The 26,715-nt window shown below is 48.0% G+C and overlaps 1 protein-coding gene across 1 annotated transcript in view; it reads left to right on the top strand.

Moving 5' to 3' along the window:
- EPHX2 (epoxide hydrolase 2) overlaps window positions 1-26,715 on the top strand; it is a gene marked incomplete at its 3' end in the record, with an annotated part of 433,424 nt that overhangs the window by 125,923 nt on the left and 280,786 nt on the right. Inside the window, exons 4-5 of the mRNA XM_086948495.1 lie at window positions 3,595-3,785; window positions 15,465-15,587. Of these exons, the coding sequence (XP_086804621.1) occupies window positions 3,595-3,785; window positions 15,465-15,587 (314 nt within the window). The remainder of the gene's footprint in view (window positions 1-3,594; window positions 3,786-15,464; window positions 15,588-26,715) is intronic.

Here is a 26,715-nt window from a genome sequence, read left to right as displayed (position 1 = left end):
GGCGCGCCAACACAGATCAACTTCTACTACTTAGTGTGATGCCCTACTTCACTTTCAGAGACATACGGCGTTCCACCACGGACCGGCTGGTCCAGTGGACAACAGAATCCCACGCATTTGAACGACTTTGAGAAAAGCTACCAGTAAGTTCTCCCCCCCTTTTCATTTTGGATGTAGTGTTACTCTGGTGCTTCATCCCAGGTGGGCCAGCCCACTGTACTGATACCGCCTTTACTTAATTACAGACCTCTCGTACCACAAAGGAACCTTGGAAGGTCCCCAGGCTGTAGGCCCAAACGGGCCTCATGCGAAGTAGGTAACATTTCACCCAATTTCGAGTGCATTAATTACTATATAGGAGTATGAGATACATTCATCATTTTCGCATTATTTATAGGCGCTCCTGTTATACCCCCACGTCCTGATGAAGACCCCATCCTGAGGTTCTGAATCACCCGTACCTGTCAGGGGTCGAAACGTCGACTATCGTTACTTTTCACTGTTCCAAACATAGGACTAAATAATGGATAACTACGGAACCTATGTTTGAGATTGTTTTTGGAACCTTTAGATCTGTACATAGGCTGTAAAGGTTTTTCATTTCTCACTGTGATTTTAACTCAGTCACACCACCTTTACCCGGTCCCCACCTTCACCCCCACTTACCCATCCCCTCTAAATACCTTTTCTCTATGCACCTTGAGCGCATTGACACGTTTTTGAATCCACTTAATATATAGAAATGTGTTGATTCTAAGCTTATATTGCCAATGCATTAATTGCAATATCATCTACCATTTGGGTTGAAATTCATGCAGTTTACAAATATAAGATGTGCTAAATAAATATGCACCGAATGTATTGACTTGTTTTTCGTTTGTTGAGCAACATTGATGTCCTTGATAGAATGAAAGTATTTCACTGAGAAAATAAGTGCCATTCTGAGATTTTTCCTATTGTTTATATCAGACTCCGACCATTTATACATGTACCTGTTTAATTGACCTAGGTCAAGGAGTTCTCAGGGTCTACCCCGTTGTAACTCACTCCTCTGGCAGAAGCAACGGATGCGTTCCTCCAAGATTGGTCGGGGGTACAGGGATATGCGTTTCCACCTGTTCTCAATGATAACGCGCGTGTCAGCGTTACTGCGCCGCCAGTCAGCACAGGTGGTGATGATCACTCCGTGGTGGAGGTCGCAAGTTTGGTTTCCGGTTCTTCTGGAACTTTCTTGGGATTCTCCGATCCTACTCCCCCAGTCTCCCCACATTCTACTGAATCCGGAGGGAGCGCCCCACAGGTTGGTCCTGGAAGGCTCGTTGCGCCTGATGGCGTGGAGGCTCTCCGGCGACGCTGGACGTTGCCTGGCCTTTCGAGAACAGCAGAGGACTTGCTCTCCAAGGCTTGGGCCGACAGGACGACCAAACGCTACTGATCGGCTTGGCTCCGGTGGAGCCGTTGGTGTGTGCGACGGGGTTTGGATCCTGTGGGGGCACCTGTAGTGCGTGTCTTGAATTTCCTGGCGGAACTGTCTGATCGGGGTTTGGCCTATCGGTCGATCAATACTTTCCGGTCGGTGGTGTCAGCGGGGCACGACCTGGTTCAGGGCTCCCCAGTTGGCGAACACCCCTTAGTCTGTAGGCTCTTAAGGGGTATACGGCTTGCCTTGCCGCCGGGACCTTGGTATTCCGCCCTGTGGGATGTGAACAGGGTGCTGAATTTGTTCCTTTCCTGGCAACCGAACAGGTTTTTGTCGCGTAAAGAGTTGACGGCTAAGTTGGCCATGTTGCTGTGCCTGGTGTCCTGCAGGCGTGTCTCGGACGTGCGAGCGTTGGATATAACGGCCAGGGTTTTTTCTCCTGAAGGGGTTTCTTTTACCGTCAGCAGACGGACCAAAACACATACTAGGGTCATTTTGTACCCGGCTTTTCAGGACTCCCCTAAGCTGTGCGTAGTGCAGTGCCTCCGTGCTTATGAGGATATGACTGAAGATACTCGCCCTCCGGGTGAGCGGCAGCTGCTTATTGCCCTGCGTAAACCGTATAAGGCAGTTACTTCACCGACGATTGCCTGTTGGGTGCGTTGGATAATGCAGGAGGCGCGGATTGATACTAAACAATTTGGGGCTCACTCTACGCGAGGTGCCATGGCGTCTAAAGCTTTTGCATTTGATGCTCGGTTGGAGGACCTGATGAGAGCGGCCGATTGGTCCTCGGACTCCACGTTCAAGAGGTTCTATTTCAAGCCAGTTATTGATGTGGCCAGATTGGTGGTCGATAAGCTTTGAACTGGCATAATCCGAAGCCTCCGGTCCTGACATAGAATGCGAATTTGCCTAGCCTTGGTGCTGGTAAGTTCCAATTCTATTAAGGACTCGGAGGCGAGGATTATCCCTCCCAGTGACTTCATGGAAGTGGACCCTCCCCGTATGCAATGTATGTAAAGCGTTTATGTTCCTTTTCGAATGTGCGCTTATGGCTCTGCGGTGTACTGCTCTTCCTGTTTTACTGCTGACGTTCTATTGAAATAGAATGGATCTGATGGTGCGTTCTTTTTCAGGAGCAGATAATTCTAAACTGGATGCGTGAGTGGACTGATGTTCTGGCTTCGCGCGAAGAAAGAGGAGGAGACAAGTGCAGTGGAGCATGATGGGAGACACCGGTGTATGGACACTGTGATAGGACTCATGTTTGACTTTATTTTTTCCCCAAATGTTCATGGGAAAAGTAGTTGTGTTATTTTTGCTTGCTGCTGTAGAGAATAAAGCGTTGAAAGAATGGCATAATCCTCGCCTCCGAGTCCTTAATAGAATTGGAACTTACCAGCACCAAGGCTAGGCAAATTCGCATTCTGCTGGACTTAGAAAGTGGGAGCCATAGCCAATGTTCTATCTGTGCTTCAAGGTTATGTATGGCTGAGCCATAATTCAGCTGTACCGTTTGCTCCACCTCCCTATGGATTTGAATGCCCAAATATCTGACCGAGTCATGACACCACTTCAATAGGAGCTCACATTCCCACTCAATGGTGCCCGTCATTAAGGGTAATAACAAGGACTTGCTCAATTTATACCAATCCTGAGTATCCACTAAAGCGAAGGATCTCCCTAATTGGGGGTCTAGATTAGTCTGCGGGCAGCGGGCATATAACACAATATCGTCCGCATATAGCGAGATGAGGAGGGGGCCTGAGTTGAAGTGTATACTTCTATGGAGATGCTTCTCCTGAAAGTGGCGGACCTCTTCCTTCTCAGATGTTGGGGTGAAAACTTTGGTAAGGGAATCCTGCTATGACTTCTTCCATAACTATGAAATCTTTCACCGAAAATGCTTTCCAGTTGCTCTTGTGGCTTTATTTGTGGACAATTTGGCATGGTTGTGGATATTAGGCCAGTCAAACATGTTACACTCTGGCATACTAGCCATACAGCTTTTCCATCTTGTCCCGGTTAAAGCAATTCACAAATATTGTTGTATCGGTCACCCAGCCTGTGAAATTGTGATCACATTACAGTACATAAATGTTGGTAGACCAATACTATATTGCTAATTAATTGAATCTTCTTTAAACAGCATATTTTATTTCTTTTAACAGGATTTAAGACCTGCATCTTGTCAAACAACTGGGTAAATGATACCCCGACAAGGGAAAATGAAGCAAAATTGCTGACTACGTTGAGAAGCCATTTTGACTTTCTTGTTGAGTCTTCCCGTATTGGGATGAGGAAACCGGAACAAAAGATCTACCAGTATGTTCTGGACTTGCTGAAGGTTAAAGCTGATGAAGTAAGGAGACATCTTGCAAATTGAATCTAAGGGTGTTTGTACTAGCTTAGACAGGGTGTTCACTGTTTTGGTGGGAGTTGCATATAACTGCTGTGAGAAGTTGGCCCGATATGCAGCGTTCGCTATTCTAGCGACCACTATGTATCATTCCAAACGACCCTTATGGTGATTGGTTGTAAGTCAACCTTAGACCAGCTATCCTAGTAGCGTGGATACGAGCAGTCTTCGGGCTAAACTCTAGAGGGCGTGTTAAGCCAGCTGTAATACCATCACATACCCCTTGAACACCAAGTGAAAGGACACCACACAAGTGTTATGAAAATAAACAGTATATTTATTAGAATCACAACAGCCCTGTTCTCTTTATGAGGACAGGGTACTAAGCACAGAACAAAAGCTCTTAGAAAATACTTCAAGTGCACAATTAAAACAAGTGCCCGAGGGCACGGAAAGTTTAGTGGTCTCGGGCGGACCCGATAAGGCAAGTCGGAAGCGAGGGACTCAGGACCCTAGAGTAAGGAGGCTATGCAGGCACCGAAATGCCGAAGTTACCTAGCCACGAGGGCTGCGGCTGCACAAGTCTTACAGGCGTTGGGGGTCTTCGCTGACGAGCCAGGAGCCGGAAGAAAAGGAGTTGCTGGCCGGCGACCAGTGATGAATAGTTCGTAGAGATCCAAGCCTGGATCAGTGATCGTTGATACCTGAAAGCAGAGGGGACCAAGTTCGTACTACTAGCCAGTAGTCAGAGGGTACCAGGAAGGCACCGGATGGCCGTCACCTCGACTAGGTGAGTGGGCGACGCTAGGCTCTGCAGTCTCACGGACCAGGAGGCGTTGTCGGCGACCAGGATGGAGGTGCGAGCTGTCCCACGAAGGTTGATGCTGCCGGCGTCGCTGGGCCCAGGATTGGGGCAACAAGCCTTTGCAGATTTCAGGGCCACGTGGTGGGCCTAAAATGGCGTCTTGAGTGGACCAGGAGGGTCCGGGGTGCTCCTCTCGAAAAAGGGAGCAAGGGCCGATCTGGAGCAACCAGACCAGCAGTGTTGGTTGTCGGATGTCGTCAAAGAAGGGCACAAGCCAGCGGCTAGTGACCAGACAACGTGCTGAGCAGCGAGCAGAAGGGCCCCACGCAGATCGTGGAGATGCTGGGAGACTGCACTTCGGTGCTGGAGCTACTCAGGGTCGGGGCTTCTCGGACCCCAGAGCACTCACCAGAGAAATGCTTCGATGGTCGTGCTGATTAAGAAAGCGTGCAGGTTTTGAGGATGGCCGGTCCCTCGAGGTCTCGTCGCACCCACAGATCTCAGCTGAGCTGACGACGTGGGTAGAGGTCAGAGGTGCCAGGGAAGCCGGTTCTCGTCGAGCTGGGCCGTCGGATCCTTGAGGAAGGACTTGCAGCAAACCGCAGAGTTCTTAGCTGGTGCCTGCGGATGCAGGGTGACTACTCCTTAGCCACAAGGGAGAAATCTTGAGAAGAGTCTCGAAGTCCTTTCGTAGAAAGTATTCTTGATTCAAAGATGATCTAATTTGGAAGGGTCCCCGCTCCGGCCTTTATCCTAAAGAAAGGGGTGGGTACATGACTAGGTCCTGCCCTAAGAGTGGGACCAGGAAGGGGGGTAGTTACACCCCTCTCCCCCTGCTGGACTTTCCCCAGGTCAGGGGCTGCGCGCCCCTGGAACTGGTTCTAGCCGGCAGATGCGTAGTGAGCACCGGGGTGCCACTCCGCAGTCACCTTCTCGCAAAGCCCTACCTACCCAGAATACACAAACCCTGTCTGGGACGGTGCGAACACCGCCCTTGACAGGAAACCCTTTGTCCAAGCTCTCCTCGCTGGAAGGACTCCCAGCAGCAGGAGGTCAGACTCGTGACTGTGGTGGCAGCGTCCATTTTGTGGAGCTGAGGCTTCAGTTAACTTTAACCGGGGTTCACAGTTACGTACATGTCGTGTCCCTCTAGAAGGGCGGAATGCTAAACTCGTCGCCAGTGTTGGTGAGGGGGCAGCAGCCCGATTCGTATGACACCTTTCTCGACATGTCTTGATAACGCGATATCGAAGTTACCGATATGATACGCGTTACCATGAAACAGCCATTGGGTCTTGGTTCCGCAAGCTGCAACCGGGCTCGGCTCGTGCCAGAGCCCAATTCACACGGTTCCATGCACTCTGCCTTCAGGATTGTCAAGGCCTGCCATAGGAGTGACTGAGAGGAACTCGGGTGTCCATTTTAAGGTTAGGTATAGGGATACTACACCTACAGCAACGGGCGAGTACGCCACGTGGCCCCAGCTGTCGTGCAGCCAGTTGTGTCAGATTTAGATGGCCATCCAGGGGTGGCATAATACATGCTTCAGCCCCTGGTAGGCCCTGGGTACACCGATGCCCTGAGTTACAGGGTCTGACAGGGTGGCCCAGTTCCAATTGGGTAATGCACCTTAGGTACACATATCAATTTAGCGAGAGAACAGCTAGGCTGTGGGTCTGATTGGCAGGCCCACAGCCCGAGAAAGTCGTAAACCAGTGAAACAAAAGCAAAAAGTCCGGGTGATCATAGGATTGCAGACCCTACTCTCCTACAACTGCTGGTAACATTTTGATGTTTACCAGGTTAATTACATTGAGTAAATTGAAGGATTTACCTATTGTGCCTTACCTACTTTAGAATCACTCTTATTATTGTCCAAGGATTTTACACTGCAACATTACGAGAGACACTGCAACAGTAAGAAAGACTGTGGTTACATTCAAAGAGTGTACTTTGTCCCAAACTATTCCTTGCCCTCTGAATTTTATCTACAGAGCTCAGTGGCGCTCTCGAAGTACCAACATCAAGGAACAAAAGAGTTTATCAGCTCTTTCTAGGTCTTGCCAACAGGTAGCTTCAGCATATTTATTATCTATTACACATGTAATAGATAATGTGTGCTTCGGCGCAATCTTGTCATTGGTTGGCTTTCTCGCCAGACTGATTTGCTTGCGTCATACTCTACAGCTTTAATTCTCCTTCTTTCATTTGACTGTTCTGGAGCATAGCATCTTTACCATGCTTTTCACTTATTGGCTGGAATCCTTCTATGATAACATTCAGGGAACTATTTTTCTTTTGCCTTGAACACTCCATGAGAATGCATGTGTTTTCTAGCTTTCTTCCTTGTCTGCTGTATCACTCCTCAAATCTTTGCACTCATTGTCTATGCTGCTTACTCTGCCTTCAACAACTTCCCGCCTCTTCCCGTCTGCCTTTTTTGTCTTTCTAAAAGAAAATCCAAAAATTAACCTGACCTAACTCCTCCGAAGTGCCCTCACCCGACCCTGCTTTAGCTGCTCAGTGGTGTTGACTTGGTCCCCTGGCTCCCACACACACTCCAGTGCTGATTCACTATTGCTCCAACACCCCTCTCTGTCACATTCTGAAAATATGATCTCTTTCTCTCTCTCTCTCTCTCTATATATATATATATATATTTTTTTTTTTGAGAAAGGCTGGGATCATCCGAAACGCGCAGAACAGGCAGCATGCGGTGAACTAAATAGAAATTCTGCTTACCGGAGTACTTAATTTGCTTCTATATATATATATCATGTGAGCAAGGCACAGGGGTGCCGAAACGTCATGAAACCGACAGGCGAATAAAACATTGAATGCCGTAAAATTGGTCCGTGCTTGGTGTATCTGTGGCAGCAGTAATTGCGACGCGCGGAATATACTGTGGTCGACGATATATATATATCACCTCCAATTGCTGACCTCAATACAAAGTCAGCGGGACACATGCTCTGGGCAGAAAAAAAGGATTTATTTGGCAAAAATCAAACACTCTCCTGCAGTCCGTGAAAAGCTCATGGCAGATGCATTTCTGGCCGGAATGGCCGTCATCAGTGCCGGTGCCACAGGCTGGTAGATTCTCGTGTTCTACAGAGACCACTCCCTTAATAGCAGTCTCTCGACTCCTCCTCCCATAGGCAGGTGTGTTAAATGCGCTGATACCCCCAGATCCACTGCAAGTTGGTAGTTGCAGTCCACAAGGTTCCTCATACAGTGATGTGGAACACTGAACAACAATAATGTCTCCAATTTCTTGGTGCTGGGCTGCACTCCTCCGCAGGAGTCCTGGACAAGATGGTCCCGCCAGTACCTTTATTTGTGCCCTTATCCGGCAGCGCAATGCCGCCTCCTCTCTCCTCTTGCGCAGATACACTCCAAATGGAAAATACCTCTGCTTGGGGTGGCGCCACGATGTACTCCCCGTACTACACCAAACAGTTGCTGATTGCGCGGGGCTCCTGAACGAGAGGGCGTGCCCCCTGCCGGTATCAGCGAAAACCGGCTACACAACACCTCCAATTGCTGACCTCAATACAAAGTCAGCGGGTCCACTGCATGATGGTAGTTGCAGTCCACAAGATTCTCATACAGTGATGTGGAACACTGAACAACAATAATGTCCCCAATTTCTTGGCGCTGGGCTGCATGGCGGCTGTGTACATATATATATATATATATATATATATATATATATATATATATATATATATATATATATATATGTGTGTGTGTGTATATATATATATATATGTGTGTGTATATATATATATATATATATATGTGTGCGTGTGTGCGTGTGTATATATATATATATATATATATATATATATATATATATATATATATATATATATATATATATATATATATTCGAACACTTTTCCACTCCGGTAAGGCTGAAAACAGGCCAGCACACAGGTATCCAATTTCATATAGTTTATTGCAAAAAAATAGAAAAAAAATATATATTTATATATATGTATGTCTATATATATATATATATAGCCCCTTCGCAACGGGGGTAATTCCCCTGCTGTGCTGAGGGGCGGGGGGAGGGAGGGTGCACAGCACCTCGGTGCTCATGCCGAGCTCAGCTTGTCATGAGTGTCAAAGCGTAACTCGCTGCGCGGCGCCATTTTCAATCATTACATTATGAAACAGAAAAGGGACTCTAGGCGCCTGACGGAATAGCGTGCGCCATGTTGGAAGTATTTCCAAATATTTTCATTCCAAGTCACATAAATACCCCTAAACAGCATGCGATACAATCACAACGCTCCATTTTCTAATGGTATCATGTGAATGGGTATAAATAAGTTCAAGTGTGACATGATCAATCTGGCCGTGGATCGGCATTGGCAACCTGCACAGGTTTCCTAACCACCCTTATCGTTCTCATCCCAGTCGTTGATCGACCCATTCATACACAAAAAAGTATGTTCCTTTTAACCCGTGACACATCTCTGAAATTTCTTCTCATATGAAGAAATACAAATACCAAGATGCATAATCACCATCCAAATATCATGGCATTTGCACTTCCTCGAAACACAATAGAAAAAGTTATTCAAACTATTGGAAAAAAATTCATGTTCTAATCATAACCCCAATCAAACAGAAAAGAATACACACGCAAAAATCAGCAAACCACACATGTCGTGCTTTTCATATACTTTCTGGATGAGCATATCAAAGTTCTTTATAAACATACTTTCTATCAGCCAGAGGATAGCATAAACTGCCCCCCTAGGTCCCTTGGTGCACTGCCATCTCCTCCCCACTGTTGAGGCCCCCTGGGGCCTTAGTCTGTAAGTCAACGATATAACGGGACTCCAGTCTATGTAATTTCTGCAATCTATCACCTCCTCTCAAACATTCAGGTACACAATCCAAGCAAAAGTATTTCAACGGATTTCTATCGCTTTTGTGTTTTACGGAGAAATGGCGAGCAACCGGATACGTAAAATCTCTGTTTGTGATGGCGCGCATATGCTCCAGGATTCTCAATTTTACACAGTTGATCGTGCTCCCTATGTATTTTTAACCGCAGGGCATTTCAAGCAGTAAACTGCGAAGGTCGTGTGGCATGTCATGAACTTATTGATTTTTCTGCCTTCCTTGAGTCCTTAGACGTCATAGGACAGAGTTTGTTTACTAAAGGAGCACACTTTGCATCTTCCACAAGGGAAGAATCCTTTTGCTTCATGTGGCGACCCTTTTCTCTTTATGATAGGTTCTAGATGACTGTGTACAAAACTATCTCTAAGTGATCTAGCTTTCCTGAAAGTGATCATCGGAGCTGCTGGTACGTCAACAACGATAATGTTGTCGGTCTTTAAAACGTGCCAGTGTTTTTTCATTATCATCCATAACCAGTTGGCATCTTGGGAGAAGGTAGCTATCATGCGAAACCTCCCATCATCTCCTCTCTGTTCTTTCTTTTTAAAGAGATCCTCTCTCGGCAGTTGTTCTACCTTATGTAGTGTAGTCGTGAGAAGTTCTGCATTATACCCTCTTGCTAAGAATCTATCAAAGCTTTCTCTAACTGCCAGATCGAAATCCCACCTTTTTGAACTATTTCCTTTCAACCTGAGAAACTCCCCGTAAGGAATGCTGTAAATCAAATTACGGGGATGGCTACTGGACGCATGCAGCGTGCTATTGCCTGCTGTCGGTTTCCTGAATAAGAGGTGTTAATCCTATTCCCCTGTATTTCTACTCTTAGGTCCAGGTAGTTAACTGCCACCAAACTAACCTGGCCAGTGAATTTAAGATTGTTGTTGTTATTCAGGAATTTGATATCATCCTCTCCCTCGCTCACAGAGCCATTCCACACCATGAATAAATCATCGATATATCTATACCATAATATGATTTTCTCAGACCAAGCATCATTCTCAAGGGCCCAGGCTACCTGCTCCTCCCACCAGCCTACGAATACATTTGCATAGCTGGGGGCGAAGCAGGAGCCCATCGCCGTACCCGAGACCTGTCTGTCACCCTGAAAAAGAAAGATGTTATTAAAAAGACAATACTCAATCAGATCTAATAACATTGTGTTATGTGTAGCAAATTTCAGTTGTCTCTTTTTCAGGAAGTATTCCACTGCCGACAGGCCCTGTGCATGGTCAATGCAGGTGTAGAGACTCGTGATATCGAGAGTGATCAAACAGTATGTAGGTTGCCAATTCAGTCTCTCAATATGTTCAATAAAGTCAGTGGTATCTCTGATATATGAAAAAAAAATTCCCTTCTTTTTTCGGGCCCATCATCTGAAATGTGTTGCTGGTAAATAAAAAGCTAAGAAAGGATTGCTGTGTAATGATGCACATGTGCGTGTGCATGTTTTTGTAGCACATACTCACGTTATCATGTCATCACTCTGAGGAGGCTTTTTTCTGTTTTTGCTGATACTGTCCCACATCGCAAGCACGCTTTTTAGGCCAAGCCCGCCGGCAGTGCACATTACTTACCATTCGTTGGCACCATTATCACTCTTTGCTGCCTTCTAATTCAGCAGCCAATGCGATGTTCTCACTACTTTTTATCTTGTGGTGCATGTTTGAGGTACTATTCCTTTTTTTTAATTGCACTTTTAAAACAGAGCGGCGATATGGGACTCTACATGTGCAGCAGCCACATTAGACAAGTACATTCATTTTTATTTTTCAAGGCAGCAGAGATGAAGTTATTTGACCAGAATCACAGGATGTTCAGGCACTGCTGTGAATCGAACCTAGTTCCTTGAACCTGGTTCCTCAGTTCCACAGTCAGCTTCCTGTCTGAGTACACTGTCCATAGCACCACATCTTTACTGGCATCAGTGTTTGCTATCAAGAGAAGTGCGACTGGGACCAGATGTAGACCTCTGAATAACACCTTGTTCCCAAGGAACATGCATGTACTGCAGAATTTCTGGTGCAAGAGTCTTTTTAAAGGTTCTGCTCTAGGTATCCTTTTTATCTGAAAGTACAGTAAGGCAGTTCGTTCATTTTTTACCTTCCAAGTACTTCAAAACATATTAGAAATTAGTAAAACATCTGACCGAATCAGACACACCACAGGATAACTGTATACCATACCACCACTACACATGTGTATCAATTAGGGTGGCATATATGTAGATAATATTATGCCTTAATGGTGCCAACCTTGCATACTTGTTTTGCAAAATCATGGCTAAACTGGCATTTATTACTAAATAAGGAATCTGTGACCTTGGTACGGCACCATTTATTGTAGGTTTTTGTGGAATGGTACTAAGTCCTTTTGCAAAAACTTAATGTGCTTTCATTGGTTTGTACTGCACCAATATGCAAAAATAGTAATTTTCTGCTGTGTTGAGAAGCATTGTGTTCTTCTCCTGAATTTTGGCTGGATGCGTGTTTTCTTGTGCTTATTACCCTTTGCCATGGTGAAAGAGGCATTTGCCTTTTTAATTTTATATTTTATTTTTATGCCTTGACATGCATTTATGTGCCACAGAGAATGTTTGTTGAAGTCATAATGAAAATTAACATTGCAAAATAATTAAAGCACAAGGTATCAAATTTCATCTCTCTCAGGAGAAGGGAAAGGTACAGTTTCACTGTTTTTGTAAAGCAGCACCTACTTTCTCTATTATCAATCTGTGGCAAGAGTTTATCGAAGCTGCCCCTCCAATCTCTTCACTGCTAAACTTTGCAGGGACTGGGCAGGGAACACGCGGAGCACATGTTGTACAGGGAAGGTACACAACAGGGAACACGTGGTGCAGGCAAGGTACATGATAGGGCCCAGGTAGTGGAGGTGTTAAACACTTGCACTTACTGTACTACAACAATAACCAGGAAGCGATGGTCTAATTTCTTCCGTTCACTCCTTCTTTCGACTCAATCTGCGTATGTTCCGCGGCCAAAGGTTTTCTAAGAAGTCAGACACTTTCTTACATCCTGTGAATTTGACAGTTTCCAGTAGTTCACAGTTCACAACTGAGCGGTCTTGTGAAATGACCAAAGCGCAGCTAATAGAGGAAGTCCCTGTTTTTATCCTCCTCCCATCCGCGGGCTTTACAGTTTCTTATTCTCTAACCCCCCTGTACCTCTTTCTTCTAGCCCCCACCACTCAGTCCCTGTTGCACCTAATCCCTACCCATCCTGTTGCTGTGCATTCTCCTCCCCACACCCTTCACATCCATGTATTCTTCCCCACCGGACCGACAGAAGAAAAAAACGTTATGATGATGCCAGCACTGTCCGCATCTAGACTCTTTTTTTTAAATTCATTTTTTACTGTCTTCCTCTTCAACGATTTACCCTCCTTACTATTCACCACTCCCACCAGACTGACAAAGCTACTAGCTTATCCATAGGCAAGATCTATTGGGTTTGCCAATGCATGTTTTCCTTTGCAAACACAAATGGTTGGGAAATGTCACCTGGGCAGTGAAATCAGCAGCAATATTATACTCCCAGCACAGATGAAAAGGATGTTCTATTCATAGTTAAATAAAAATCCATAATCTTGGCAAAAACAATACAAATTTCAAAGAGTCTTAATTAGGATTTGTGCTGTATATGAACAGTGCTAAAATTAAACTATACAAAGCACCTAACTGTTAGAGAAAGAAAAGGGTGAATGCTTATATGCCAGAACAAAAACAAAATCAAGCGTTTTCTTCTCTCCCTAATTTTTTTTCTTCGTTTTAGGGTTCACCAAGGCAGCACATGCCCGCTGTCTCTTCGAGACATGCTATATCTACAATATATGATTCAAGCACTGCCCATATTTTTCATTGGTTCCTCTTACTGTCCTTTGTTGATGCCAGTTTTTGTTTGGTGAATACCCTTAGTCCCTCCTTCTGGACTGTTGTATCCTCCCATGAGGGCTGCCCATTACATGTGCTCTTACTCTTCATTTTATGCAGGATACTTTAGGGGCACTACTTTTTTTAGGCCTGCCTCTGCTTGTGTTAAGTGTTCGTGTTTAGTTTACTGTTCGTGTTTTGTTTACTTGTGCTGGCTTGATGAAAGGTTTGCAGCTGCTTCATTTGCCATGCTTGTTTTTTAATGTGGGCTTTTCGTCCTGTAGCGCTCACTCGATCATACGTTCACCTGATCCTGTACACTTCATTCCTATGGAGTTCAACCATTGCCAGATCAACATTTAGGAATTTGTAATTTTGTTGAATTCTGTATTTTTATTTCAAATCGCCACTGTTTACTTTATATATATTTTTAAAAAGTAGACATCAGAGAGCTGACGCCACGAATCGAACCCTGTTCCCCAGTTCCAAAGTTAGCAGCTCTGTATGTTACTCCACATCCTCTCTCTATTAAGGACTCAAGAAGAGTGTATTGATTATTGCAGTGAATTCCTAATGCACATCTTTCTCTCACACTCTCATGGCCCATATTTAAAAACAACATCTAAAAGAATCAAATGTCATCTCGCTTGCTATTGGGACGGGATGCTTTAGTCCATAGGGGAGCTGGAAGACTGCTAAGGTTTTAGGTATGATTGTGGGGCCTGATTTTAGGATGGGCAAGGCCCATCCTATTATTTTATTTAAATATATTTTCCCGGCACAAAGTGTGCTTTTTTGCCCCTATATTTTAAAAAAAAGTTTACCTGCCATACAGTGGGCTTTCTGTTCCCAACCGTTTTCCAATTTACTTGAGGGTGGGCTCATTGCCATGCCGGGCACCCCCACTCCCATATTTAAAATAAAACAATCCCTGGCATCTAGTGGGCTTTGTACCTAGTGGGGGCACATTGTGGATAATAAGCTCAATGTGCTCCCACGGGGGGGCAGAAAAGCTGTTTCCCCATTTATTTAGGTTGTGACATGGCAATGCCGATACAGGGCAGCCTTCACCCCTATATTTTTGTATAACTAAAAAATCCATGGGGTCTAGTAGGCTTACTGCCCTCTGGTTGGGGCAGATCAGGGGTAATTTCCCCATGCCTCATCTGTCCCCAGGGGGGGGCAGCAAGACTAAAATATATAAATCGCCAAAGGGGGGCTTAACCATGGAGTCTAGTAGGTGTACCGCAGCTTGGGGACTGCTCTCCTGTGGTAATCCCCATACAGGGGTCCACTGGGCAGATGTACCATTGGAAAGGGTAGATTCTCCTTTTTGCAGTGATACCTCTCCCATGAGACTCCATGCTCCGGGGTTGAGATACACTCCCAAACATTGATTAAGTGAAAATAAACAAGCCCATTGGCTCCTTTTACTTTCACTTTTACTGCAATTACGTCAGTGCGCCCTTCGCGGCAATCATCATTGCAATAAAAATTGAAAAGAAACAACCAGGCTGCTCGGGAAGATATTCCCAAGCAGCCTGATGGGAAAAAGGACTCCCTCTGGTTCAGAGCATCAGAGGGGCCTTTAAGTACCTCCCCAATGTTGACCGATGGCTGACACCTGCACCCGATGACCACACTTAAAAGGTTACGCCCACTCCCATCTCTACACCCTCTGCATATTAATCATATGGGAAGTAATGTAAGGCACTAACTGAGATGTATGCAAATTCATCAGTAAAGAAATGAGGAAAGGTATTCCTGGAAAAAAACAGTTCAAGTTACAAAATTAGCCGCAATGTGGTATAATTTAATAGTTGAAATTACACAGACATAGGAAAACATATATAAAGAGCCAGTTTGACCTATTAAATAAGTAAGATTTTGAAACTGTTTTACAATCCTAAAAAATTCTATATTGTCCTAAACTTGCGTATGTATTTTTTAGTGTGGTGATAATAACTAAAGTTCAGTGTTCGCACACACTTTTGAGTTCTAATTTGTACTTTCAGAAGGCATTCGCTCTAAATTCTCATTTCATTAATGTCTTCTTTTCTCCCACACAAAGACAATTATGCTGGATGACATTGGAAGTAACCTGAAGCCAGCCCGGGAGATGGAAATGAAGACCATCCTCTTCCAGGATCCTGATGTCGCTTTGAAAGAACTTCAGGATTTGACAGGAGTTCAAGTAGGTGCCAAGGAAAAACTTTAAATGGTGCTTTATTTTCCTGCAAATATATCCCCTGATCAGGTACTTACTTTAACCTCTTCGATGCTCATGATGGCTCCCGGCCGTCATGAGTCACGGTGGGCGTGTGCTGATGACGGCATGGAGGTGTCATGACCACACCCGCGATTGGAACGTTCAGCACTGCTGCGGAATTTGCACTGCAGTGATGAGGTTATAAGGAATATGTTTGTATCTACTGGATTTATATGGAGGTAAAACTCCGGGTTTCCAAGCACTTGGATGTGCCTTAGATGTCTGAGATCAGTGCAGCATAAAAAAGATTTGTTATGTTATGCAGATTTGTAGAGCGCACGATCACCCAGAAGTTGAGAGCATGAGTAAAGAGTTTGAAGTGTACTTGTTTGTGTATGGGGAGCCAGTGGATCTCCTTCAGGTGTGGTGTGATGTAAGTGCTCTGTTGGAGCACCTTTTTGTGAAATTGTTATAGATTTATTTCCTTTTAGAGGCATTTAGATAGGGTTCTACATTTTCGATGCATGAAAAAAACACTTTTTGATGTCAAACTCCAATTCTGTTTGAAAATATCAGGATTTATGTAACTCGATGAATATAAGGGATGTCTGTGAATGTGCAATGGCAAAGTTGTTGCATGCATGAATTTTATGGTTAGGGGTTAGGTTTGTGAGCATGTCGAAGTGGGCTCTAGTTCAAAAGTATATAAACACCCACAAACTCTTAACCCCTTCGATGCTCATGACGAACGATTCCGTCATGAACATCGGTCGCGCTGTGCTCATGACGGAACCGTTCCGTCATGACTACAACCGTGAATGGAATGTTCAACACCGGGGGAGAATCGGCGGCGCAGGCAAGGTGTTAAATAGGTGGACATTCACATACTCTTTGTAGGTTATTTCCCACCCTTTAAACACCTACAGATTTGCTACTGTCAACGTTAGGATTGTGTTTCAAGGTGTAGGAGGAGAGGTGAAGTGAAAACGCTTATGTGCTAATCCATGGTTTTGTTAAGTTTTAAAATGCAGGCATTTCCTTATTGTGAGAAATGTGCATAAATATTACAAATTGGAGTACTCTTTAGATTCTTTGTGAGTCTATGTAAAGGCAGAAATGTACTGAAAACATAAGCGTATTCCTGTGGAATCGGATATTGAACTTCTTGACAGTAGAATCTGTGAATCCGTCCCAAAATCTTATATCTTATATCCATATGCTGTGCTACGTAAATAGATTTTTTTAGCATGCTAATCATATCGAGGCACTTGCCGGTGGGGCTTACCTAGAGTTTAATCAAAGAGCCAGGTCTTTAGCTTTTTGTGGAATTTGAAGAGTGACACAGAGGGCCTGATGTTGTGGGGGTGGTCATTCCAAGACTTTGGGACAATATGTGAAGGCGCAACCTCCTGCTCTGTTATGTATGCGGGGAATATATATGTGTGTGTGTGTGAAAAACCGGTTGAGCTGAGGTGCCGTAAAGGTTGGTGGACGTGGGTGTGTTTGTTGAGTTAAGTGTGCCTATGGTGTGTAGAGCCTTGTAGGTGTGTAGAATGAGTTTGAAGTTAGTGCTTTTGAGTATGGGGAGCCAGTGGAGTTCCTTGAGGTGTGGAGTGGTGTGCGTGTGCCGAGGGAGGTTGTGGAAGAATATTGCTGTGGCGTTCTGGATAATTTAGAGTTTGTTCAGGAGCTGTTTGTTGATTCCAGTGTAGAGTGCATTGACATAGTCCAATCTGCTTGTTATGAGTGCTTGTGTGATTGCTTTCCTGGTGTTTTCTGGCAGCCACTTGGAGATTTTACGCTGCATCTTCAGCAAGTAGAGGTAACTGCATGTTCGAGGCATATGGGCTGCAGATGGTACTGACTTGTGCTGTCATGTCTAATTTTTCATCCAGAATGATTCCTAGACTTCAGGCGTGGGCTATAGGAGTTTGGACGGGCAAAAGACCACTGGCCACCAGGTGAAGTCGCAGGGGAAGGTTTTGCTTCCGAAGATAACCACTTCAATTTTGTCTGCGTTGAGCTTGTGGTATCTGGACCTCACCCACACGCTTATTGCGGTCATGCAGCTGTTGAAGTTGGTTTGGATCTCAGGTGTGAGGAAATATAAATTTTATGGTCAAGAAATGTTCCCTAACGTGTACCCCACCGTCTCCATGTACAAGCTTAAAGTGCATGTAACTTCCCTCCTGTGCCAGCTATGAAGACGCAAATACATTTGCGTCCAACGTTAACATGTCCTCTTTCAGATCCACCCCGAGCGGGTTGAATATTCCGTTTCTAAGTATGCCGTGCCAACGTCTTTATGTAGTGTACTTTACACGTTTTCCAGCCCAGGCGAAGTAGGCCCTGAATTCTGCCATCGAGCCTTTTCCTGCCTTCTGACTTAGAATGCCTCAGCCTGGGGCTGCCTCTGTATCCGTGACCTTTACCTTACTCCCTGCGCGGCTCACGGCGCTTAGCTCAGCCTGTTGCCTGCCAAGACTGTATTCAACCTTCGAGTTATCTGCTCCGCTCCTCAAACATACATTCCTGCCTACTAGTTCAAGTAAACATCCTTCCAGCTGCAGAGCAAAGGGCCCGGCCTCACTGTCTCCGTGCAAGTAACTCATAGCTTCTGTTACCATGGTAGGCCCATGCCCCCTCGCATCTCATGCAGACACGTAGACGCTTATACACGCACTCACAGTCAGTATAGGATAGCCTCTGCCCAAGAGACCTTTCCCTCTAGATAATATGGTTCCCAAACATCAGATATCAGATATGATATAGGTACAAGTTGATCTGACATGCCAGACTTCTGTCTCTTTCCGCTAGTGTAAATGTCAAGTCCCCTGCACCCTCCAGCTTCACGTCAATCACACGTCATGCAGCTGCGCGCGCATCCAGACCTCAGATTTCTGCTGACATTGCAAGATTCTGTTATGTACCCACCCACTTGTGACACTTTCATGTGACGTTTCTAGCACACACCTCTATGTTCACGCCTAGTTCACGCCTTCTGATTACGTATTGCTAACACATGTGTGCTTTTATCTTGTTTCTCTCAGCTGTTACGCCTACTGTATTGGTATCCATTATATGATTTAAGTATAAAAGTTATGTCTTGTCAATAAAGTATGCTCTATCCCTTCCTGAACCCCAGTGGTGTCAGGAACATGATATCCGGTTCAAGAACCATTCCTTTTTAAGGAATAAAACCCCTAAGAACTCTAACACCACGGACTCTGCGTCTTTCTTTCCGATTGAGTTATTCTATTTTTAGTACTTACCTGCATAGAAATTAAGACGGTAATTAAATATTTACCACAGGTGTCTTGTCCGAAAGGGAGAGTCTGATCTGGGAGTTGTCTGCGTACGAGAGAATGTTGATCTTGTGTAATCTGGTGATGTTGGCCAGTGGTGTCATGTATATCAGCTAAAGTATGCTCCTTGGAGTACTCCGCAGATGAGATTTCTGGCTTCTGATGTGTAAGGTGTCATGCTGACTCTGCGCTCTTTCTGTGAGGAAGGAGCAGATCCAGTTGAGGGCGGAGTCTTGGATGCCCGACTTATGGAGTCTTTTGATCATGGTGAAGTAGGAGACGGTGTCAAAAGTGTTTGAAAGGTCGAACAAGATGAGGGCAGCTGTGTCTCCTCGGTCGAGGAGCATCCTGATATAGTCGGTGGCTGCAATGAGTGTGCTTTCTGTTCTGTGGTTTGATCATAATCCAGATTGCTCGGCGTCGAGAATTTGGTGTTGGTCAAGGTGATTAGTGGGTTATCAGTATATGGCCTTTTCCATGATCTTTGCCGGAAAAGGTAGCAAGGAGTATGGTTTGAAGTTAGCTAGTTGAGTGGGGTCTGCTGTAGATTTCTTAAGCAGAGCATTTACTGCGGCATGTTTCCAGGCATCTGGGAAAGTATTGTTGGTGAAGGAGGTGTTGAGGATGTGGGTGAGTCAATTGTATGGGCCATTGTTGTAGTTGTGGTGAGGGCATGGGTCCGTAGGTAATCTGGAGTGGATGTTTTTCCCCTGGTGATATACTTCCAGTAGGACAGGGTGCTTCGGGTGTGGTGGGTTGGTAGGCTAGAGGCCAGGCTGTGGGGGTCCTGTTGATGGTCAAAGTTGTTGTAGATGATTAGTAGTTTGTCACTTAAGTAGTATGATAGTGTGTCAAACAGGTCCTACTAGAGGGGGTGATGTTTGATGAGGCAGAAGGTGAGATAAAGATTTTGACTAACGCAAACATCTCCTTGTTGCTGTTGGCACTGTTCTCTATGCGTTCGGCTAGGGCCTTCTGTTTGGTTTCCCTGATCTAGTGGTGGTATCGTTTAGAGGAGGCTCCAAAAGTATCCTTGTTGGTATCTTTTTGTCTGATTCTCCATTTCCTCTATACATGTTAGCAGTGTTGTTTTGTTGCCTGAAGTACTTCATTTTAGCAGTGAGCCTGCTTTCTGGCTCTTTTGTGTTGGCTGTGTTTGAGGGGTGCCAGGGAACTGGCATAGTGTGATAACTAATTGTTGAATTGGTCCGTGTCTGCGTTTATGTGTCCAGTCAGGATGGGTCTCATGTTGCGTGGGCGCAGGCGCCTTCTATGCTGCTGTTCCCGGTGTTGGTGTTGGTGGGTATCTGGAAGGAGTCAATGGAGTGGTCGGCCCAAATGAGGTTTGCAGTATCAGTGAACTTGACTTCTTTGAAGGTGGCGAAGACTTGGTCGAGGGTGTGTCTGGCAGTGTGGGTGGGGTTCGGTGACGTACTGGTTGAGTCTGAGGATACTGAGGCTCTCAGACTACTGTGGAGCTGGAGTCGTTCTGGTCTTCCAGGTGAAAGTTGAGGTGTCCTAGAGGGTGTATGCCTTGGAGTCCAAGGCGAGAGGGGTGACAAAGTCGGTGATTTCTTGAGATAAGTTAGTTTGCATTCCAGGTGGGCGGTAGGCAAGGGTTCCGGTCAGGTGGCATTTGGCTGAAATGTGGAGCTTGAAGTGAAGGTGCTTCATGGAAAGGATTGTGTTTTCAATGGCTGTGATGCAGTTGGGGGATGCCTTGAAGATGACAGCGGCTGTCACTTCAGGTTTGTGTTGTTGGTCCCGTCTTGTAATCTTGTATCTTGCCAGGATTGCTGTGGTAATGACAAGGGGGTCATTGCTGATCAGGTCCCAGATGTTGGTGGTGTGTCTGCATAGTGAGCGAGTTTTGAGTAGCATGCATGAAAGTGATTCTGGGGTTGCAAGTTTGCTGGTCGGGTGGGGCAGGGTTATGTAGGAGGGCTGAGTGATTGTAGGCGGTGCTTGCGTTGTGGGTCTAATGTTGCATGTGAAGTGACAGTTCATGCTTGAAAAGGCTCCTTGTGTGGTGCAGTGCTGCTGCAGCAGGGGGGAGATGTGCAGCAGGTGTTGAGCAATTGCAGGAGTGCTGCAGAGTACCTCTGGGGAGGAGTCGGACCAGCGGTTCTGGCTCTGAGACTGTCCAGGCACGGACTGGCGCAGACAGGCTTGTCTGTGTCCACGCTGCCATTAGGTAGGTCCTGGGAGGAGGGCGAGGTGCGGTGAGCAGGGCTGTGCAGATGAGGAAGCGCAGAAGAAGCAGGGGGACTGGAGGAAGGAAGGGGATGCGGTGTGCAGGGCGGTGCAGATGAGGAAGCGCGGAAGAAGCAGGGGGACTGGGAGGAAGGAAGGGGATGCGGTGTGCAGGGCTGTGCAGATGAGGAAGCGCGGAAGAAGCAGGGGGACTGGGAGGAAGGAAGGTGTGGTGTCCTGGCCTAGGCCTAGAAAGCAGGGACACGGGACACACGTGTTACTATCGGTGGCTAGTAACTAACTGACCACGCCCAGGGCCCCGGGCTCTTTATTAACATTGTAGCGTATTCACGCTTACGTCTGGGCTCTACCACAGCCCTTTCACACTTGAGGGGCGAAACAATCAGGAACAGTGGGAGGGGGCGTGTGCTGCAGTGGTACACCCCACTGGCAGCAACACTACATTCCTCCTTTACCTAGGGATGAAATGAAAACTGAAAACAGATACACAGATACTCAATAGTCTATCAGATCAGCGAACATGCTGTGAAAGCTGTGGTTGCTGCATTCAAACAAAGTTCACCAACTGTCTCTGGTTTAGTCTCTGCTCAACAGGTAAAGCCCATAACATTTCGAATATCAAAAACAGAACAGTCTTACTTTATTCTCGGCGGGGTCAGCCATCTCGATCAGTTCAACGCCAGCACTGTGCCACAAAGTCACGATACCTCTGGGAAGGCTTTGGACACGGACACAGGCTGTATCTTGCTTGGCTTCGGCCTTCCCCCGTAGCTGTGGGTGACTCTTCTGTGCCTCTGGTCTCGTTGACGTTGGATTCTTCCGCTGGTTTATCCGTGACGTGGACGCTCGGGGTTGTGTCTTCTGGTTGGCCCGTTGCAGCGTCGGTTCTCACCGGTCCTGATGGTCGGCGTTGAGGAGTCGGGTACCACTCATCCGGGTCGGGGTCTGCACTTCCCTCTGGGACTTGCTTGAAAAACGAGATGTTTCTTGTGACACATTCTCCGTTCCTGACAGCTGTGACCATGGTTCCGTTTATCTCCGTCACAGTCCATGGGTCCAGTTCGAAGGGCAGACGGAACTTTCCTCCGGGGTGGCGATCTTTCACCAGAACTGTGTCCCCGACTTGTATGGCGCTGTCTGTTGCTCTTCTCCGTCGGGACGCTTCCTGGTTGGTTTTGGCGCGCTGCTCCATGGACCGGTTTCTGGGGTTTGGAGCGAGCTCCCACGCTGGGTGGTGCGGAATAGTGTCCGCCATGACTCGATTGAAGGAGAGTCGGCTTGGGGAGACTCCTGTGGTGCAATGCGGGGTCAGGAGGTACTCTCGGAGGAACTGGTAGATGGCCAGCTCCAGACACTGGCCGTCGCCAACTGCAATTTGTATCGTTTTGTTCAAAGTTCTCATTAGTCTCTCCACCTCTCCGTTGGCCTGTGGCCATCTTGGCGTTATCCGTCTGTGCTTAATGCTCTGGCTCTGAAGATACTCCGTGAATTCATTGCCGTTGAACGGGGGTCCGTTGTCAGTGCGGACTTCCTTCATGTGCCCGTGGGTGGCAATTATCTTTTCGAACTTTGGTATTACTTCCGAGGCTGCTGTTGATGACACAATTTCTACTTCCGGGTGGCGAGAGAAATCGTCCACCACGACGAGCATGTACTTGCCCCCAGGGAGACTGCCGAAGTCTGCACTCACTCGCACCCACTGGGAGGTGGGGCCTTCTTCGGTTACCACTGGCGCCGGAGGGTTCGGAAGTCTCGTCGCGAGACACACTGGACACCTATGGATCACTTCTTCAACTGCTCTGTCGAGCCCAGGGAACCACACCTTGCTCCGGAGCCTGTTTTTGGATTTGATGATCCCTTGGTGCGATCCGTGTGCCAGTAAGGCAGCTTGTTGGGCTAGGCTGCTGGGTAGAACCAGGCGGGGGCCTCTCAGGAGGCAACCTTCGGTTGAGACTGACAGTTCCTGTCTGACTTGGTACAGGGCTTTCAGGATGGCTTGGGCGTCAGAGGTGCGAAAGGATGCCGGGCTCTGGAGTGCCTTCCAGTCACCGGACTCTATGGCATGGATCGCGATTTGGAGGCAGTCATCGTCCTTAGTGGCCCTTGATACTTCTTCCAGGGAAATGGGACGTGGCCTTGACCGTTCGACGATTAGTCGGACGTACTCTTCTGTGGCTGCTGCTTCAGCTGCTTCCGCGTCAGTGACTGGACGGGCGTGTCTTGACAGATAGTCTGCAGGATTACACGTGCCGGGCCGGTATTCCACTGTGAATTGAAACTCCTGCAGCTGCAGCACCCACTTCTCAATCCTCGGGGTGGGCGAGAGGAAGAGCCTTGGAAGAGTGGTATGAGGGGCTTATGATCGGTAACCACTGAAAAAGGGTTTCCATAGAGGTAAATGTGGGAGTGGCGGCACCCCCACAGAATAGCGATGGCCTCCCACTCAATTTGGGAGTAGCGTTGTTCGGTAGGCGTGAGTGTACGGCTGGCGTACGCTATGGGGGCCCATTCTCCGCATGGTTGTCGTTGTGACAGGACTGCTCCCAGACCGGTGGGACTGGCATCAACTAGCAGTTGTGATTCGTTTTGTGGGTTGAAGTATGCCAGTGTTGTGTCAGCTGACAGGGCTGCTTTTGTGTTCACGAAGGATTCTTGTTGCTCCGGGCCCCACATCCAGGTGGTATTTGATTTCGTGAGGTCGCGAAGTGGTCCATTTAAGTCTGACAGATCTTTTATGAAACGCCCACAGTATGTCACCATGCCCAAAAAACTGCGGACTGCTGTTATAGAGGTGGGTGCTGGCGCGTTGTGGATGTCTCTCACTTTTTCTGGGTCTGGGCCTACTCCTTGATCGGAGAACTTGTATCCGAAGAAACTTATATCTGTGCGCAGAAACTCGCATTTGTCTTTGTGGAGAGTCAGTCCTCTCTCCTTTAGACGGTTGAATACTGCTTGGAGGCGCCTGATGTGTTCTTCCAGAGTCGGAGCATGCACCAGGATATCATCGCTCACGTTTAGTACTCCGTCGAGGCCTTGGAGGACGTTGTGGATGATGTTTTGAAACACCTCGGCGGCGCTTGAGATGCCGAAGTTAAGCCTCGTGTATCTCCACAGGCCGGCGTGTGTGGAGAAGGTCGTGATTGGACGCGAGTCTGGGTGAAGCGGGATCTGATGGTATCCCGATCTCAGGTCCATCTTGGAGGACCACTTGGACCCTGCGAGTTCCCCGATGATGTCATCAATGGTCGGCGTCAGATGACGTTCTCTTTTAATGGCCAGGTTGGGGAGGCGCATATCCACACATATTCTCACCGCTTCGGGTTGCTTTGGCTTTTTGGCCACGACAATGGGGGATACCCACGGGGTGGGTCCAGTCACTCATTCGATGATTCCGGCTTGTTCTAACATCCTCAGCTCGGCTTCCACTTTGGGCCGGAGGTGGAACGCAATCCGCCTGTGCCGGAGGGCTACTGGGGCCACTGATCGGTCAATGTGGAGTCGGATGGGGGGGCCTCGTAGACATCCGATACCCTCGAACAGCGAGGAATGTTCTGCGACCAGATGATCTAGGCCCTGAGCTTGTACAGTTAGGGCAAAGTGTATGAGTCTGAGTTCTCGTGCGGTCTTGCAACCAAGGAGGAACCCTGATCCTTCTTGAGAGACGTAGATCTTCGTCTGCAGCTGCATGGAATTGTGGGACACGGTTGTTCCGAATACTCCGCACAGGCGCAATGGGCGCCGGGTTCCGTAGGCGAACACTTGCACTCTGGTGGGGTGAATCGTAGGGGTGTCTTCCAGGCACTGGTACACACTGGCGGCCATGAGGTTTATCGTCGCGCCGGTGTCGATGAGGGCTCTGACTGCTTGGCCATGGACTTGGACGGTGCACATAGGTTCATTTGACGACGTGGCAGCCAAGGTGTTAAGCATGCGCACCACGTGGACTGACGCAGCGTCTTCCTCGTCGTCCATGTCGCTGCTGTTCGACGTGTTCGGTAGTGGCGCCACCTGTCGCGCCCTCCTGGGTGGGCCGCTTTGTTTCTTCCGCTGTGACGATAAACAGACGCTCGCAAAGTGGTTGGCTTTACCGCACGCGCTGCAGATTTTACCTTGGGCTGGGCAGGCGCCTTTGTCTGGAGTGGCACCTCCGCACCATATGCAGGTTCGATCGCGGGTGGACTGGGGCTGATGTGGCTGGTCTTTCCTCGGAGGTCTCGTCCGGTTGTCTGGATGTTGTGACTTGACCGCGCACACCGGCTCTGTCTTGACTTTGACTGCTGGATTTGGCTCCATGTGGGCTGCACGGGCCTTGGAGAGTTCCTTAGAGCGTCCTAAAGCGAGGATGTCGCGCATGGGCATGGCGTCCGTTTCTAGCACCCTCTCCCGCAGCTTCAGAGAGGCACACCCCTGAATGAATTGGGCGCGAATTTCATCCTCCGCGTCCGGGAGCGTGCACGTGCTGGCCAGCTTCTTAAGACGCGCGTAGAATACATCAACCGACTCCTCAGGGAGTTGGTGAGCTTGTCGGAGCAGGAAACGTTCGTAATCAGCGCTAGTGAAGGGCTCGAAGTACCTTGTAATGGCATCTCGCAGGGTGGCGTATGTGTGGGGTGGGTCGCCTTCCGTGATGTCCTTGGAGATGTCGTGAATAGCCTCTCCTCCCAGGTGCAAAAGCATTGCACGGTGTCGCGCCACCACGATGTCCGCCGCAATAAAATAGTTCTCAAGCCGTTCTACCCACTTTCTCCATCGAGTAGCCTGCGAGGGTGGTGTACCCGTGATGGAAAAAGGCTCCAGGGGCGGCACGTTGGCCATGGTGGCGGAAGCAGGTCTTGGCGGGACAACCGTGCCGTACAGGCAGGCAGAGGTGGGTCCTCCTAGCCCTCACACGCACTGTGGGGAGATGCAGGCACTTGAGAGGCACAGGCAGGCTCCGTCCCGCTGGAAGCGTGATGAATGGCAGCGCGTGTGGGCTGAGGACACGCGAGATGCGTGAGGAAATGCCGCTGGGCGTCCACTGCGCATGCGCGTGACCGCTGGGGTGCCGCGCGGGCCTGACGGCGTATGGAGAGGCGTACGCGGGCCCAGGGACAGCGGGAGTGAGGCGTAGGCAGGGCTCAGGGACAGCGGGAACGAGCGGGCAGGCAGCGGCCCGTACCTGAGAGGAGGCTCCCCAGGCCACGCAGTGGAGGCGGTCGCTAGACGGGCCGAGGGGCCGACGGAAGCCGCTTGGAGGCACCGGAAGGTAGCGTGGGCAGCTACCGGCAGGCAGGTCTTCGCCGGGACCGAGGCGGTGCAGGTCTTCGCCGGGACAGAGGCGGACCAGGTGAGACCCGGTGGCGTCGCAGAGGCGGCAGGCGGCTCTGGAGGGCAGGGTAGTGTGCCACGAGCAGGGTGGCACGGCGCAGGGCTGCTGGGCAGCCGTGAGTGAACCGGCAGGGTAACAGTGCAGCAGGGCACACGGTGGGTAGGCAATAGACCACCGTCGTGGCCAATGTGGTGTCCTGGCCTAGGCCTAGAAAGCAGGGACACGGGACACACGTGCTACTATCGGTGGCTAGTAACTAACTGACCACGCCCAGGGCCCCGGGCTC

The sequence above is a fragment of the Lissotriton vulgaris genome, unplaced genomic scaffold (genome assembly GCF_964263255.1).
Source record: "Lissotriton vulgaris unplaced genomic scaffold, aLisVul1.2 SCAFFOLD_254, whole genome shotgun sequence".
NCBI lineage: Eukaryota > Metazoa > Chordata > Amphibia > Caudata > Salamandridae > Lissotriton > Lissotriton vulgaris.
The sequence above is the reverse complement of the archived record's forward strand: the minus strand, read 5'-3'. Positions and strand labels throughout refer to the sequence as shown.